An 18,583-nucleotide genomic window follows, 5' to 3' on the forward strand; every position below is an offset into this window, starting at 1 on the left:
CGCCAGCTAAGTTCACATGCCTAGAAGGCCGCTTTTGATTGGCTGGGCTTGGGCCAGTCAGCGGGACGGGCGGGCGCGGGCGCGCGCGGCTTGTCAGGCTGTTCCAGTGGGTTAAGGTTGGGGTTGCGGTTGGGCTCGGACTGGGGCTGAAGGGAGAGGCAGAAGCCGGGGCGGCCGGGCCTGAGGAATATGTGTGTGAAAGGGCGCGTCAGCCCTAAGAAGGCACACGTGTGCGAGCCGGTCCCCACTGCCCCCGAGGCGTTGTCACCATCATCCTACGGCCACTCCAGCGGCCTCGGGCGCTGCTGCCTGGAACCCGAGCCCGGTGTGCGTCGGGCTCTGCAGGCTGGCGCTCAGACCCAGCGCGCAGGATGGCAGGCAAGTACGTCCTGAGTCCTACCCGCGGGTACCCAACACCGCGCCTGTGAGTGCCAGGACCGGCATTGTGCCATGACCTATGCCTAGGCAGAACCCTTGACCGGGACCCACACAGAAACCTCACTTACATTGGCACGAGGACAGAAACGCAGCTGATCGTTTCACATAACTGAAAAGGCCAGGAGTAGGCCTTCGGGCGTGGGTGTATCCGGGTGCACACCGACCATGGTCCTGGAAAGTTTCTCTCCATCTCTCAGCTTCTTTCCTTTTTACTGGCTTCTCTTGTGAAGGCAAGACGATCGCCAGGACCTCCTGAGGTTTACACATTATAAGATTATCATCCTCAACAAAAAGGAGATTCTTTTTCCCCAGGGTAGTGGTGAGTTGGGCCCACCTGAACTACAAGGACTGAGATGGGTGTGGGTCCCCCCAGGAATATAGCAGTGCTGTAATGACCAGAAGGGGCCTCGGAGGCTGTGCATGGCAATGCCCCCGTCCTCTGTGTTTTCAGGCATCAGCTGGGAGAGTTGATGCTTGACTCTATTACTCTAACAAAATATAACAATAATAATAACGGTTATTATGACGGTGAAACACAAAAACATTTGTATGGCTCTTACAGTTTCCACACTACAAAGCACTTTGACCCATCACTGTCAGGGAAACAGGGCTTTGCACTCACTGGAGATGCTCTATAGCCCAACATTCAAGCAGTTTGTTGTGGGGTGGATCAGGGAAGAGTAACACAGGCTGTGTAACCTCGAATGCTTTGTCATCCCAGAGACAAGACACCCAGGTTTCTATAGTAGAAGGAGGTTATTTAATGGACAGTTTGACAATGTTTTCCTTCAGTATTTCAGTAAGTTGGGTGTGTCTGTCTGACAAACCATCATAGGTGATGTGATTGGCAGCTCCCTGTCCTGGGAAGTTCTCACCAGGTTGCAACGTGCCCATCTTTCCTGATGCTCCAAGCACAAGTTTAGCTTGAGTCAGCTTGAAGCTGGTTGGCTTGGGAATGCAGGATTCCACCACAGCCAGCCCCCAGGAACCCCTAGACATTGACACATGAGCACACAGCTGCTTCTAGTGTCACCCTCTCACTCTTCTTAGGCTCACAGGATGGCCCCCTGCCCCGCTACCCCTGGGCTTTATTGTTGAGAGTCAGTTCTGAGAAGGCAGGCCTGGGCCTGTGCCCTAGCATCCCTGCCCACCAGTTTACACAAACCCTGAAACTTCTAAGCTTTCCTGTTCTTCTTTTCTAGGAATAGTACATTTCAAACCTACAAGAAAGAAGTGTGCCTCCCAGGTCATTCGGTAAGGAAAGCAAATCCTCAGCCACTTGGCCCTGACCCCAACATGCCCCTGTGGGGTGAGGAGAGCAGAGAATGTGGGTCCAGAAGCTGCATCCCATGAGAGGATACTCCAAACACAAAAGTATGGTTGCAGGAGCCATCCCTGGGCCTCCAGAAAAGAGCCCCTTTCAACTCTCAGGCCCTCACAGCACCGCGCTGAGTTCAGGAGCCTTGGGAGAACCAGCGGGCCACATAATGTACCTGCTCTGGGCATCAGCTTCTCCATCTGCTCCTGGAGGTGATGGCAGCCCCTCTCCTTCCTGCCTAAGCATGTTACGAAGTTCCCGGGGGATGAATGTGAAAGCTCTTGTAGACCAGAGTGAGACAGATGGTGACAAAGGCAGCACTCACGTGTCCATAAGCTCTAGAGCTGGTTGTACATCCCCGTTTTCAGAGGAGGACCACGACACTTTCTCATAGTAGCATGGCAGTAAGCAGCTGAGAATCCCAGCACACCTGGTTTTCAGGCTCTGGCAGATCCCCCTCCAAATGATCTTGGAGGCCTCAGAGCGAGCTATGGTAGCTTGCCTCTTTCCAAGCTGCAGTAGGAGCTGCGGACCCTGTCCCTGGACACTGTTTTCCTGAGCATGGATCTGCTGTGCCTGAGAGCCTCCTGTGTTTCCTGCAAATGCAACATCAAGTTCACTTCAGTCTCTTCTGGATCTCATTCAAATATACTCTGGCCCCTGGGCCATTCTCCAAGATCCCATCTGCTGTGAGTGCCAGACCAGATTCGGGGGCTGCCTACCTGTATCTAGGGCAGAAGCAGCACTGCCTTACTGGGTTCCTCTGTCCCTGAGACCCCGAAAGCAGGTAGGGGACTTGAACCAGGAGGTATTCACCTAGGGTCCAGGGTAAATGTCAGGGGACCAGACACCCTTCAGAATTAGAAGTATTATATGAAATTTTAAGATTTCATGGGGACAGTTTGTGATTATTTTAGTGTCAGACGGGTAATGTGCTGACATTGTAGCAATGTCTGAGGGAGGCATACTTTACACATGTGCATGAGCACCCAGTTATCGTGTTTGTGAACTACGAAAGGATCTGTGATTTTTGAACAGATTTTTCTAAAAACTAGACTCCTGGAGGTTTGACTGGCATCTGATAAACTGCGTGTATGTAAAACGTACAGTGTGGTAAGTTTTGACATAGGTATTCCCCCCTGAACCCACCACCACCATCAAGATAATGAACATATACACAACCCTTAACCTGTCCTTGGGCTCCTTTGTAACTTTACCTAACATACCATACCCTGACATCCCCAGGCAACAACTGACCTGCTTTCTGTCACTGTAGATTAGTTTGCATTTCTGAGAATTTTATATAAATGGAGTGATAGACTATATACTTTTTTTTCTGGCTTCTTTCACTTAGCATACTTATTTTGAGATTTTTCTGTGTGATCCTGGGCATCAGTAGTCATTCTTTTTATTATTGAGTAATGCTGCATTCTATGAATAGACCACAGTTCATTCATTCACCCAGAAGGACATTTGGGTTGTTTCTACTTATCTGTTACACACAAAGCTGCTATGAACATTTGTGTACAAGGCTTTGTATGAATATATGCCTTCATTCTTCTTGGGTAAATACCGAGGAGTGGAATTCCTGAATCAAGGTAGGTGTATGTTTAACTTAAAAAAAAAAAACTGTTGACTGTTTTCCACCATTTTACATTTGTACCAGGAGTATCTACAGTTCCAGTTCCTCCACATAGTCACCAACACTTGGTTTAGCTGATCTTTTTAATTTGAGCCATCTTAATGGGTATCTATCTCATGGTAGTTTTCATTTATATGCCTGTGACAATTGGTGATGTCAAGGATCTCTTCACGTGCTTTTGCCGTCTGCATGTTTTACTCGATGAAGCATCTGTTTGTTTTGCCCTTCTAAAAGAATTGCTTTTTAAAATTACTGAGTTTTAATTGTTCTTTATATATTCTAGATACAAATTCTAGATACAAGTACTTGATCAGAGATTCAATTTGTAAATATCTTTCCATGTCTTTAGCTTGCCTTTTTTTTTGAGACCAGGTCTCACTCTGTTGCCCAAACTGGAGTGTTTAATCACGACTCACTACAAACTTGAACTCCCCAGCTCAAGCAATACCTCTACCTCAGCCTCCCAAGTAGCTGGGACCACAGATGTGCACCACCATAGGAGGCTAATTTTGTTTATTTTTTATGGAGATGGGGTCTCACCATGTTGCCCGGGCTAGTCTTAAACTCCTGGGCTCAAGTGATCCACCTGTATTGGCCTCCCAAGGTGCTGGAATTAAGGTGCGAGCCACCATGCCTGACCTGGCTTGTCTTTTTATTCTCTTACCAGTATCTTTCAGAGAGAGTTTTACCTTTTGATGAAGTTAGTTTATCGGTTACGTATTTCCCAGATCTTACCTAGGCGTGCCCATCCCCAGCACGGCAGTGGATTACGCTTTAAGTGTTGTAGCTAAAGATCTTTGCCAAACCTGAGGTCAAAAAAGGTTTTTCCCACGTTTTCTTTTGGGAGTTTATTGTTGTAAGGGCTGTATTTTCTCTACTGACTCACCTTGATACCTTTGTCAAAGATCAGTCGTTGCTGTAGTTTAGATGTTTGTCCCCTCAAGCCTCATGATAAAATTTGGTCCCCATTGTTGGAGTTGGGGATGGCCAGTGTTGGAGATATTTGGGTCATGATGGGGAGGTCCCTCATGAATGGATTGGTGCTGTCCTTGTGGTAGTGACTCAGTTCTCTCTCTACTAGTTCCCAAGAGAGCTGGCTGTTAAAAAAAGCTTACCATCTCCTCCCCTCTTTCTTGCTTCTTCTCTCATATGTGATCTCAACCTATGTATGTGGGCTCCCCTTCTCCTTCTACCATGAGAAGAAGCAGACACCCAATCTTGAACTTTCCAGCCATCAGGATCATGAGTCAAATAAACCTCTTTTCTTTTTCCTTTTTTTTTTTTTTTTTTTTGAGATGGAGTCTCGCTCTGTTGTCCACACAGGAGTGCAGTGGCATGATCGATCTCAGCTCACTCTGCTGCCCAGGCTGGAGTGCAGTGGCATGATTTTGGCTCACTGCAGCCTCCGTCTCCCAGGTTCAAGTGATTCTCCTGCCTCAGCCTCCCAGGTAGCTGGGATTACAGGTGCTTGCCACTACGCCTAGCTGATTTTTATATTTTTATTAGAGATGGGGTTTCACTATATTGGTCAGGCTGGTCTCGAACTTCTGACCTCCAGTGATCCTCCTGCCTCAGCCTCCCAAAGTGCTGGGATTACAGGCATGAGCCACCGTGCCCAGCCTTTCACCTATGTCTAATAGCCCCTACCACTACGTGCAGAGCTGGGCCGTGGTATAACCTCCTCCTCATCCTGTTGCCCAAACCATGTGCCTGGTCCAACTTGCAGCTGACAGGTGGGACCACCCTGTCTTTCTGCTGGAGAAGCTGCAAGGTCACAGTGCCAAGGGTGGGCTGTAGGGAGTGTGAGGAACTGAGGCAAGAGTGTGATTCACTATAATTCACATACATGCGATTACATGCACATTCTTTTTTGAAAAATGCAAATGATAGTGTACTGAACTCACAGTGCTGCACTTTCTTCACTTTACATCTGCCTCAGAGTTTATTCCATGTTAGTCCAGACAGCTCTGTCCCATTCTTCCCAAGGCTGCCCATACCCTGTTGCCCGGTGTCTGTCATTTATTGTCTCCTACTGAAAGGCATTCAGGCTGTCCAGTCACTCTTGACAATGGTGCAATGAATATTTCTGTGCATAGGATACTTTGCAGATGTGAAAGTATTCTCATAGGAAACATTCCTGCAAGTGGAATTACCACATCAAAGGCTGTCCATTTTAGAACCTGGTAAAATTTGTTAAGATGCCAGCAGAGCCCTCTTCATAGCTGAGATCACTGAGGGACAGGGATGCTAAGTGTCGTGCCCAAGGGCCCCAGCTGGAGACCACCAGGCCAGGACAGAACCAGGTCTCCCAATAACAACCTGTGTTCTCTGCCAGGGGACAGGTGCAGATGGTGGGTAGGGAGGCCAGGTGAGCCACGGAGGTCCCGTGTCTTCCAACAGTGGGAATGTAGAGGGCAGACCACACTCCCTTATCTGGAGTGGCTGGGGTGTGCTTGTGGGTGGAAACAGCTCTCCAGGAACTTCCCTGATACTAAGGCTGATCCAGAGGGTCTTCTGGGGGATGATTCCATAGGAGATTCATTGGGGACATGGCTTCATCCCCTTCTGAACCTTCTCTTCCCTTCCTCTCTGTTAGAGACAAAAGATAGTTCAATTTTATATCCACCAAATGACCAAGATGTGCCCCTGCCCATTCCACCACTTTGGGGCCATCTCCCGAAGCCTAGGGACCAGGTATTGATGCCCTACTGGGTGCCCCAGGTCCTGAGGTCTCAGCAGCAGGTAAGGAGGAGGAGCATACTGCAGTGAGGACTGAAGAGTGAGGTGGGGGCCAGGTGAAGGGGAGATGAGAGGAAGATGGGAAAGAGGGGTGCCTGGGCTTTGCTCCCACAAAGGTCTCTGCTGGTGTCCAGAGAAGATCCCCTAGCAGCTGTGGCCATGGGCCCAGGAGCACAGAGGGCAGGTGTGGCTCAGGGAGGGCCGGGCCCGGTCTCCTGGTGGGCAATGGAAGGGCAGGGCTGCACTGTTCTCTGCAGAGGGGTGGTTGTTCTGGCACTCACTGCTGTTGCTGCTGTCTTTCCTTCTTCTCTTCCTGCCCCTCTGCACTCTCCCTGACCTCTCTTACCTCCATGCCTCCTCCTTCCCACATCTCTTTCCTTCCTTGGCCTGGCCCCTCCTCTGACTCTCTCCCCTGGCCCTGCCTGGATGGAGAGAGGTGGGAAGGAGGGTACCTGGGATGGACCACTACCAGATGGCCTGTCCTCTCTGCTCTTGCTGTCCGCCTCCACAGCACTAATTCTGGGCAGCAGCTGCAGGCCTCCTGCTAGCCCCCAGGTCTCTCACTCCCCTGCTTTCCCTGTGTCCTGGTTGGTAGACAGGGGCTTCCTTCCCCATGACTTCTAGTTGCTGGTTTTCCATTATTGTGTGGCAGGCTGTCCCCAGAGAGAAGAGCCCACAGGCCTCATAAGGAGAAGCCCATGACTTGTATCCTGAGCTGGCCAGTGCCCCTCCTGGAGATTCAGAGTCCTGGTCACTGGGCTCTCCACCTTGGAGGATTACTGGGCTGACATGCTTGCCCTCATTCTTGTCTTTTAGGTAGTGAGGAGACAGGAGAGTTTGAAAGGCATCCAAGGTGTGCGTGTGTCTCCTGTCATCCCCCTCCCCAGAAAGGTCCATGAATGTCATAGTGGGGGGCGGATCTCTCATCCCCAGACACCTGCCCACAGTGTGACAGTGACATACATGCAGCTTCCCCTCCCCTGCTCACCAGCCATCCCTGGTCACCTACTACCTTTCCCCAGTGAGCCCAGAGAAGCCTCTGCTCTACAGGCAGACCCCACGCATCTGCCAGCATCTGCTCTCTGGATGAAACCAGCTCCCAGCCTGGACTTAGATGAGACTTCAAGTGGTTTTTTTAAGCTCTAATCTGCTATAATTTATGATGTAGTATGTGTGTGTATACATATTTATGACATAGTACATATTCCTACATATATCTTATTATATACTCATACATTCATATATTCATGGCACATTGTATATTCAAAACACAATACTTACCTATCTATTCATTACCTAGTATGCTCATACATTCATATATTTGTGACCTAGTGTATATACATTCACATGTTCATGATCGACATAGTATATACTCACATTCATGCATTCACAATACACTTTGTATTCATATGAGGGGGCTTGAAAAAGTTCATGGAAAATGCATATAATATGCCAGGCACAGTGGCTCACAGCTGTAATCTGAGGACTTTGGGAGGCTGAGGAGGCTGGATCACCTGAGCTCAGGAGTTTGAGACCAGCCTGGGCAACGTAGTGAAACCTTGTCTCTACTAAAATACAAAAAATTAGCTGGGCATGGTGGCACATGCCTGTAGTCCCAGCTCCTTGGGAGACTGAGGCATGAGAATTGCTTGAACCTGGGAGGCAGAGATTACAGTGAACTGAGATCACACCATTGCACTCCAGCCTGGGCAATAGAGTGAGACTCTGTCTCCAAAAAAAAAAAATGTGTATAATAAAAAAAATGAAACAATGTATGGATTCCAATTTTTTTTTGCACCAAACTAAACTCATACTAACTTATTATAACGTACCTGAACAGGATTTGGTTTGAGATGCTAAGAAGGAAAAGACATCAGTTTAAAAAGAGCCCCTACTGGCCAGGCATGGTAGCTCACGCCTGTAATCCCAGCACTTTGAGAGGCCGAGGTGGGCGGATCACGAGGTCAAGAGATTGAGACCATCCTGGCCAACATGGTGAAACCCTGTCTCTACTAAAATACAAAAATTAGCTGGGCATGGTGGCACACACCTGTAGTCTCAGCTACTTGTGAGGCTGAGGCAGGAGAATTGCTTGAACCTGGGAGGCAGAGGTTGCAGTGAGCCGAGATCATGCCACTGCACTCCAATCTGGCGACAGAGTGAGACTCTGTCTCAACAAAAACCAAAAAACAAAAATTAGCTGGGTGTGGTGGCCCGCACCTATAGTGCCAGCTACTTAGGAGGCTGAGGCAGGAGAATTGCTTGAACCTGGGAGGCAGAGGTTGCAGTGAGCCGAGATGGTGCCACTGCACTCCAGTCTGAGTGACAGAGCGAGACTAGACTTCATCTAAAAAAAAAAAAACCCTATCGGAGCAACATGAATTCTGGTAAAATTGAAGCCAGAACAAACATCACATTTACGGTGACGTTTGGGTGGAACAATGGTAAAATCATTGATGCTTTATGACAAGTTTATGAGGACAATGCACCACAGAAATCAGTAGTTTCCAGATGGGTAACTCATTTTAAAAAGTGATGAGATGATGTTGAAGGTGCAGCCTGCAGTGGCAGACCATCCACATCCATTTATGAGAAAAAACATTCATCCTGTTCATGCCCTAACTCAAAGAGGACTGATGATTACTGAAATAAACTCTAGCCAACACCATAGACATCTCCACTGGTTCAGCTTACACAATTCTGCAAAATCAAAGTTGAGCAAAACCTTCCACTCAGAGGGCGTCAAAACCATTGTGTCCAGATCAGCTGCAGACAAGGACAGAGCTTTCAGTGGAAATTTTAAAGAAGCAGGATCAAGATCCTGAAATTTTTTTGAAGAATTGTAACAGGAGATGAAACATGGCTTCACCAGTACCACCCTGAAGACAAAGCACAACTGAAGCAATGGCTACCGAGAGCTGAATGTGGTCTCATCCCAGTAAGAGTGGCTAGGTCAAGAGCAGGGATCATGACAACAGGTTTTTGGAATTCTCAAGGCATTTTGCTTGTTGACTTTCTAGAGGGTCAAAGAACAATAACATCTGCCTGTTATGGGAGTGTTTTGAGGAAGTTAGCCAAAACTCTAGCAGAAAAATACTCTGGAAAGTGCCAGGAGAGTCCCTCTCTCCCACAGCAAGGCTCCCGCTCATTCCTTTTGCCAAACAAGGGCAACTTTGTGAGAGTTTTGATGGGAAATTATTAGGTATCCACCTTACAGCCAAATTACAGTCCTGATTTGGCTCTTTCTGATTTGTTTCCTAATCTTAAAAAATCTTTAGCAGGCACCCATTTTCTTCAGTTAATAATGTAAAAAAAGACTGCATTGATGTGGTTAACTTCCCAGGACCCTCAGGTCTTTCAAGATGGACTAAATGACTGGTGTCATCACTGTCAAAAGTGTCTTGAGCTTGTGGTGCTTATGTTGAGAAACAAAGTTGATTTTTTTTTCTTTTTTTTTTAAAAAAATTTTTCTGCTTTCCCTTTTTTTTTTTTTTTTAGATATTTTTCATTTTCGTTTTATTTATTTATCTTTATTTATTTTTTGGAGATATTTAAAATTTTTATTTATTTATTTATTTTTGAGACAGAGACTCACTCTGTCACCCAGGCTGGAGTGCAGTGGTATAATCTTGGCTCACTGCAATGTCTGCCTTCTGGGTTCAAGTGATACTCCTTCTTCATCCTCCCGAGTAGCTGGGACTACAGACATATGCCACCATGCCCAGCTAATTTTTTGTATTTTTAGTAGAGGGGGGGTTTTATTGTATTAGCCAGGATGGTCTCGATCTCTAAACCTCGTGATCCACCTGCTTCAGCCTCCCAAAATGCTGGGATTACAGGTGTGAACTACTGTGCCTGGCTTATTTTTTAATTTTAATTTTCTTTTTGGGATGGAGTCTTACTCTGTCACACAGGCTAGAGTGCAATGGCATGATCTTGGCTCACTGCAACCTCCACCTCTTGGGTTCAAGCGATTCTCTTGTCTCAGCCTCCCAAGTAGCTGGGACTATAGGACCGTACCACCACGCCTGGCTAATTTTTGTATTTTTATTAGAGATGGGGTTTTATCATGTTGACCAGGCTGGTGTTGAACTCCTGAGCTCAGGTGATCCACCTGCCTTAGCCTCCCAAAGTGTTGGGATTACAGGCTTGAGCCACCGCACCCAGCCTATTTTTACCTTTTAATTCCATTTTCTTTGAACTTTCTGCAGTCCCCTTATGTATTCTTAGTTAAGTGTATTTATATATGAATGTGCCTATGACCTGGTATGTAGATTGCTCTGTGACTTGGCACGTATGTGTATTCCTGCTCTCATGACGGTATATGGGGAGATCAGGACCTCCACCCCCACCATTACTTTCTTTGTAAAAGGAGTGGGTTGGACTTGATCTTGAAGGTGTTTTCTGGTGCGGAGGGCTGCCATGTCTGTGTTTTCTGGGCTGGCATCATGTCGTTCCCTTGGTGCACGAGTTCTTCGTAGTGAGTTTGCCTTGATGGAATCTATGAATGAGTAAATCTGAATGGAGTTGGGTTCCTGGAAAAGGTGAGTGATTTGAGTAGAACCCCCAGAGGCTGGGGTCGGGGAATGCTTGGGAAATGAATAATCACCAAGTAACCACTCACCTCTTAAGGCTCTTTGAACCGCGTAATCACACATTTGTGGGTTTACTTTTATTGATTATTTTTGGCTTTGAAAACTTTGCATCTTTTAAGAAAAGCTAAAAGCTTAGTTGACATGTATCATCTGATAACTGATACTTTAAAAAAAACAGCATTAATTTTTACTATAATAATTGTTTTGTAGTTTAGGTAATTTTTATAAGTAATGTTTTAAGCCTCAAACCCATTCGTGCCAGAAGATTTCCCAGCAAAGGATTAAGAGAGCAGGTCTCATTGCTGCCAGGAGAATTATGATCGTTCTTCCCTCTGGCCGCAAGTACAGAGTGATTTAAAAATGTGAGACATTTTCTTTGGCCTCAAATCTGACTGATTTCCATTTTAACGAGAAAGTTCACATTTCTGATCTTACATTTTTTTTTGTAAAGACAGACTTAGGTGCTTTTCTCCTCTATGTTTTTGTGGCATAATTTTTCATAAGGAGAGTATATTTATGATATTTACATTAATATCATTAGTGTATATTTTATATTAGTAGCATATTAACAGTGTAATAAAAAATAAAAACAAACTCTAGTATCCAGAGGATCACATGCTGGCCAGAGCCCGTCTGGAAAGTGCTGAAGAGCATCAAGGAAATGGAAACACCAGATTCCATCTGTGCTTGTGGCTTTCCTTCAATTTTTACTACGGAAAATTTCAAATACTCCCCAAAGTGGAGATTGGCTTAAATCAACCCCGTGTGCCCATCACTCAGCTCCAGTCATTATCCTGTGTGGTTCCTCTGATCTTCATCACCTGCTCCTGCTCCAGAAAAAAGAGGATTTGGAAGCAAGTCCCAGCTGGACATTGTGCATGCTCCTTATGAGATTCTAAAAGAGAAAGACTCTTGAAAAATATCTCCAAGGCTGCTGTCACCCAGGAAATCATAAACTCACAAGATGGCCTTTATCTTGTGAGCTCGGGGTCAGTGTTTCCAGGCTGTGGCTGGGTCCTGGAAGTCCCTGTTTCCCAGAGACTCTGGGGCTGGTGTTGCAGCCTCCTCATGGCTCACAGAGACCCAGGGAACGTGCCCTGTCCTCACCCCACCTTTTCTTTGCCTAGCACCCCCGCTGGATGCATGTTCCTGGCACAACTGCTGGCGGATCTGTGGTGACGGGCACCTGCTGCCCTAATGGCTGCTCCAGGCCCCCTACCAGGACGAGCTGCTGGCTTCTCCAGCATACCTGCTGCCTCTCAGCCTCCAGACCCTCCTCCAGGCCATCCCGAGGGTCATCGTGGCCTTTCAGTGAGCAGGTGGGGGATGGGGGACAGCGGGTGGCCCTGGCATAGAGACACCCACATGAGGGAGGCTTGGTGGCCATCAGGGACATGGGAGAGTGGGGGGCGGGGGTTAGCTTGACAGGTGCCAGAGGCCTGGCACTGTGAATGTGTCCTGTGGCGTTCTGCACAGCACAGTCTCTGTCCTATCTCACCTAGAGATGCCAGGGCAGCCTGGGAGCAGTGGGGGCCTCGTGGGGCATTTCCAGGTTTCTCCTTTCACCCCTTACCTGTTCCCAAGTTCTGAAATGGCCCTGCTCCCAGAAGGACAGGGCCCCAGTTTCCATACATTTCCATTGTTACGTTGGGATCGGCTGTGCATCTTAACGGCTACTCGCCCTCCAGCCTCTGAGGTCTGAGCACCCCCTCAGGCACGGGGACCTCCTGCCTATCCCCAGCTCGAGCCCTGGCTGCCAGGCTCCATACTAGAAGGCCCCTTTCCCAGGTCTCTAGTCCCTGCCCTCACCCAGGCTTCGAGTTTTGCCCCTGACACCTTTGCTGCCCATAGCCATAGCTTCCTGCTGGGATACCTCCCCCAGAAAGCCTCCAGGGCCACTCCTCTGATCAAGAGGCATCTGTGACAGCTGCTGTTTTCTCATATAACATAATCCACACCCAGAATTCAACCCAAATTATTTATCATTAGGCGATTCTTGGTTGTAGTGGCATTCATGTGAATGTGGGTGAGATTCTGTTATGAGTGTGGTCAATAGATGTTATTTGTGAAACTCTAAATTGGCCAACTCTTAAATGATAACCTCTGATTTTCCTTCATTAAGCAGGGACTTGTCCCCATCTCTGTGTCCCTGGGAGAGAGCAGCTGTTTCCAAGTGTCTCTTCCCTCTGCCAATGGACAGCAGACCAGCTGGATGACAGTCTGAAAATGGCTTCAGCATCTGTGTGAGGTGGGTCTCATTTTGTATAATATTGTATGTGAATTGAATTTTAAAATCTGAGATATCATTTACATGTCATAAAATTCACTCTTTTAGAGTATGCAATTCAGTGGTTTTTAATATATTTACAGTGTTGTGTAACCATCATCACTCATTCTAGAACATTCACTGCAAAAAATTCCATACCATTAAGCAGTCACTCTTTTCCATCTCCCCAACCCCTGGTGACCTCTGATCTACTTTCTGTCTCTGGATTTGCCAGTTCTGGGACATTTCATCTCAATGCTGTTATCCGATGTGTGGTATCTTATGACTGGCTTCTTTCACTCAGCATTAAGCTTCTTCCATATTGAGGCATACGTCAGTATGTCATTTCTTTTGACGGTTGGATTTTAAGTTGTTTCTGCTTTTTGGTGATTCTACTTTGTGAATAATGCGGTTATGAACATTTGTGTACAAGTGTTTGTGTGGACAGAGGTTTGCATTTCTCTGGGGTGTATACCTGGGAGTGGAATTGCTGGATCATATGTTACTCCATGTTTCATGTTTTGAGAAACTGCCAAGCTCTTGTCCACAGCAGCTGCACCATTTTCTACACCCACCAGCAGTGCACGAGGGTTCCCATTTCCCTGTGTCCTCATGACACTTGTTTCATCTGTGACTTTGCTGATAGCCATCCTAGCAGGTATGGAGTGGTATCTCATTGTGGTTTCCATTTGCGTTTTTCTAATGACTACTTATGTTGAATGTCTTTCCATGTGCTTATTGGACATTTGTATGGCTTCTTTGGAGAAATGTCTATTCAAATACTTTGTCTATATATAGATACAAACACATATATACATACACACACAGACATATACATATACCTATATATAGATATGCCCCCCCACATATACATATTTTTGAGAGAGGGTCTCACTCTGTCACCCAGGGTGGAATGCAGTGGTGCAGTCATAACTCACCAGAACTTACCTCCTGTGCTTAAGCAATCCTTCTGCCTCAGTCTCTCATATAGTTGGGACCACAGACACATGCCACAATACTCCGCTATTAATAGTTTTTTATTTTTGTAGAGATGGGGTCTTGCTTTGTTGCCTAGGCTGGTCTTGAACTCCTGGGCTCAAACAATCTTCCTGCCTCTGCCTCCCGCAGTGCTAGGATTACAGGCACGAGCTACCATGTCCTGCCCTTTGTCTACATTTTAATTTGGTTGTCTACCGATCATTTTGTTATTGAGTTGTAAGTGTTCTGTGTATATTCTAGATGCTAGACCCCTATCAGATATATGATTTGCAAGTATTTTCTCCTATCATGTGAGTTGTCTTTTCATTTTCTTGATGATGTTCTTTGAAGTCGTCGTAAGTTTTTACTTTTTCCTAGGTTGCATGGACTTTAGGTGATACGCTCATATCTAAGAAACCACTGCTGGATTCAAGGTCTCAGGAATTGAACTTGCACTCGTATTTTCTTCTTTTTTTTGAGTTGGAGTCTCGCTCTGTCGCCCAGGCTTGAGTGCAGTGGTGTGATCTCGGCTCACTGCAACTTCCACCTTGTAGGTTCAAGTGATTCTTCTGCCTCTGCCTCCTATGTAGCTGGGATTACAGGTGCCTGCCACCATGCCTGGCAATTTTTTTTTTTTTTTTTTGAGATGGAGTCTTGCTCTATTGCCCAGGTTGGAGTGCAATAGCACAATCTCGGCTCACTGCAACCTCCACCTCCCAGGTTTAAGTGATTCTCTTGCCTCAGCCCCCGAGTAGTTGGGATTACTGGCATGTGCCACCACACCCGGCTAAGTTTGTATTTTTAGTAGAGACGGGGTTTCACCATGTTGGTCAGGCTGGTCTCTGACTCCTGACCTCATGATTTGCCCACATTGGCCTCCCAAGGTGCTGGGGTTACAGGCGTCAGTCACCATGCTTGGCCCTGTGTTTTCTTCTAAAAGTGTTATCATTCTAGCTTTTACATTTAGGTTTTTTTTTTTTTTTTTTTTTTTTTTTTGGGAGACGGAGTTTCGCTCTTGTTACCCAGGCCGGAGTGCAATGGTGCAATCTCGGCTCACTGCAACCTCCGCCTCCCGGGTTCAGGCAATTCTCCTGCCTCAGGCTCTCGAGTAGCTGGGATTACAGGCATGCGCCACCATGCCCAGCTAATTTTTTGTATTTTTAGTAGAGACGGGGTTTCACTATGTTGACCAGGATGGTCTCGATCTCTTGACCTCGTGATCCACCCGCCTCGGCCTCCCAAAGTGCTGGGATTACAGGCGTGAGCTACCGCGCCCGGTCTTACATTTAGGTTTTTAAAATCTATTTTGAGTTTAATTTCTGTATATGACCTAAGGTGGGGGTCCAGCTTCATTCTTTTGCTTGTGGATATCCAGTTGTCCTGCATACCACCATGAAATGATAAAATTACAGAAATGAAGAGCAGATTAGTGGTTTCCGGGTGCTCAGGAGGGGTCTGGGTCTGGTGGGACGGAAGGGCCTGTGGGTATAGAGGGGCAGTGAGAGGTATTCTTGTGGCTGGAAATGCGTCAGTGTCAGTGTTCTGGTTGCAGTATTGTACTATGGTTTTACCATGTGTTACCAATCGGGGCAAACTGAATAAAGGATAACATGGGGCTTCTCTGTATTGTCTCTCTCTTTTTATTTTTTTGAGGCTGGGTCTCACTCCATTGCCCTGGCTGGAAGGCAGTGGCTCGATCTTGGCTCACTGCAACCTCCGCCCTGGGGCTCAAGCGTTCCTCCTACCTTAGCCTCCTGAGTAGCTGAGATTACAGGCACATGCCACCACGCCTGGATAATTTTTGTATTTTTAGTAGAGATGGGGTTTCTTCATGTTGGCCTGGCTGGTTTCAAACTCCTGACTTCAAGTGATCTGCCTGCCTTGGCCTCCCAAAGTGCTGGGATTTACAGGTGTGATCACCGCTCCCCACCTCTCTGTATTATTTATTGTATGTGTATGTGAGTCTGTAGTTATCTCAAAATGAGAAGTTTAATTGTAGAAGCAACACAATTCACTGTGAAAGATTTTAAGGATACAGAAAACTACAAAGAAGAAAATAAAACTACTCAGGTTCTGTCCCTGAGCAGATCTCTGTTATTACTGCCCAGGCAGGAAGGAAAGGACACATTCCCACTGAGGTGACCAAAGGGAGGACCTAAAGGTGACAAACAGGCTTGGACAGTGGCTCACATCTGTAATCTCAGCTTATTATGAGGCTGGGGAGGAATGCTCGAGGCCAGGAGTTTGAGACCAGATTGGGCAACATAGCAAGACCCTGTCTCTACAAAAATATAAAAATTAACCACGCATAGTGGTGACCCAACTACTTGGGAGGCTGAGGTGGGAGGATCTCTTAAGCCCAGGAGTTTAAGGCTACAATGAGCTATGATTACACCACTGCACTCCAGCCTGGGCAATACAGCAAGATCCTGTTTCTCTTTAAAAAGTGTCCAACAGGAACCAGACTCTGGGATGCTTGAACTGGGAGGTCCACCTTAGTGACAGAAGGAAGAAAGAGGTAGAAGTCTCAGATATACAGAACAAACAGGGCTACAGTCAGTGGCCCAGGGCCTCATGGAGTATCTTGGGCATATCCATATCTCTGCAGTGGAGGGCCTCTCTCATCTTCCCTGGGGGAATGGAAGCTGTGTTCTCTTGGAGCACATCTTCAGTGGCCCTAGGGCAACATTAAGCATCATTTATTCAATCAGCAGATATTTATTGGGTGCTTATTATATGCCAGGCACCAGGGAGCCAGCATAAGAGGACATGCCCTGCCCCCAAGATGCCACTGGGCTGCTGGGGCATTGTAATTGAGGCGGGGGTCATTGCCATCATGAGCGAGGCACACAGTAACAAAGGGATGGCCCAGGAGCTCTGTCAGTGACCTGCTAACCATTCCCACTTGCAAAGTGGGACCATAAGCCTCTCTCTGGGGTGTTCTCACTGTGGGAGCCTCTGCAGGGACAATAGGCTGGATGTACAGTGGAGGTGATGCCCCAGGAGCAGCCATTGGCCAGCGATGGGTGGGAAGTGTGGATCAGCACTTCAGTCCCCTCGCCCTTCAATGGGGATGACTCTGGGCCATGTTCCCAATGGGACTGAACCGCTACCACCCACAGGAGCCACCTTCTTGCTAGCATCCTTCATGCCGGCTCTCCTTCCTTGTCTCACCTCCCCACCCCCTCACAGGGCTCCCTGAATCACCTCCCCCAAAATACACTTGCACTCAATTCTTGCCTCAGGCTCTGCTTTTGGGGTGAACTCAAGACAAGGTGAGCAGACCCCATCTCACCAGTCACGGAGCAAGGGCCATCGGAGCAGAGACCCGAGGAGAGTTCCAGGTAGCCTAGCAATGAAAGATGAGGCCAGAGTGCCAGGGCACAGGCACAGCAGTTGTGATAGTCTGGAGGTGACAGATGGAGGCATTCTGGCCACGTAAGCCACTCGGGGTGGCTGGGTTGTGGCATGGGCAAAGCCTGCACTGGAGGATGAAACAGAAAGCACAGGAGGCTTCGGGAGGCGGCCAGGGCATCATACGTGCATGGGCAAAGCCTGCACCACAGCCAGGTTCAGGGCACATTTGATAAGGCTGTGAAGCCTTGGGCTCCCTGGCCCTGTCAGTGGCTGGAGAGGACAGGTCAAGGGAGTGGCCATAGCAGCCCGACCACAGGCTGCATTTTGGAGACACCATTCCAGCTGAAGTGTGTTGGACATAATAGAGTGGGGACAGTGGACACAGGAGGCCGGCTTGGAGGCTGCAGCAGGAAACCTGGTGGGGGGTGATGATGTCTGGACCTCAGTGGTGGTGGCAGTGGCTATGTTCCAGGTGCATGGAGGCATTTGGCTCCACTGTCTACATCTGTGCAGGTGTGCTTCTGGGTAGTGGTACCCAGGGCTGTACCGTGTGTTCTGATTAACCCAAGGACGATATCACTGCAGCCCACACAGTACCACGGCTTCCACAGATGGACCCCGGGTGGCCCTCCACTTGCAGGTGTCATCATGAAGCTTGGAATTAGGAGTCACAGGAGGGCACTGTTGAGAGACTTTCTCATAGAAGCCCCAGAAGGCCAGGACTGGAGGGGCTTCAGTTGCCCAGGTCAGTCAGCCTTTGGTTTGTGGGAGCTGGGGTCCTGTACAGCTGTAGGAGGTCAGTTTGCATCCGAGGGACCTGGGGAGGGGGTCTTGTGGGAGCGGTGGGCAGCCTGCAGACAGCCAGAATGTTCCTCCTCCCCCAAAACCCTGTCTTGCACCTACTCCGCTTCCCACCTGGCTTCCTAGGACTCTGGGCTGACCTGGGACAGCCAGGCCACCATGGCAGGGGGAGGCATGAAGTCTGCCCAGCCCAGCCCAGCCCAGGCCTTGGTGGCTGCTCAGGCTGCTCCTGGCAGTACCTGGCCCCACCTTCTGAGAGCTCTCTGGTGACTTGTGCTGACACTTGGGGCCTAGGAGGGGCCATGGGGACACTGGTCCAATCACCTCATTCACAGATGGGGACGCTGAGGCCCAGAGAGGGCCATGCCCTGTCACAGGCTGCACAGAAACTTGGCCTTGGCTCTCCTGCAGTCCATCCAGGCCACCTTTCCCTTGGCTGCCTCCTGGTT

The 18,583-nt window shown here is 48.0% G+C and overlaps 1 protein-coding gene and 1 non-coding gene across 2 annotated transcripts; one reads left to right on the plus strand and one right to left on the minus strand.

The window, feature by feature from the left end:
• The first annotated feature begins 16 nt into the window (after positions 1-16).
• CUNH16orf95 (chromosome unknown C16orf95 homolog) lies at positions 17-12,047 on the plus strand. The gene is given in 8 exon segments (XM_012465960.2): positions 17-106; positions 203-378; positions 1,641-1,692; positions 2,382-2,543; positions 5,995-6,061; positions 6,064-6,140; positions 6,954-6,990; positions 11,860-12,047. Coding segments are annotated over 8 exon segments (849 nt in total).
• LOC135271891 (small nucleolar RNA U13) lies at positions 2,674-2,777 on the minus strand. The gene has a single exon (XR_010340017.1). It is a non-coding gene; the product is annotated as a small nucleolar RNA U13 (small nucleolar RNA).
• Positions 12,048-18,583: the final 6,536 nt, after the last annotated feature.

Source organism: Aotus nancymaae, unplaced genomic scaffold (assembly GCF_030222135.1).
Source record: "Aotus nancymaae isolate 86718 unplaced genomic scaffold, 86718_ANA_hifiasm-v0.15.2.pri h1tg000095l, whole genome shotgun sequence".
NCBI lineage: Eukaryota > Metazoa > Chordata > Mammalia > Primates > Aotidae > Aotus > Aotus nancymaae.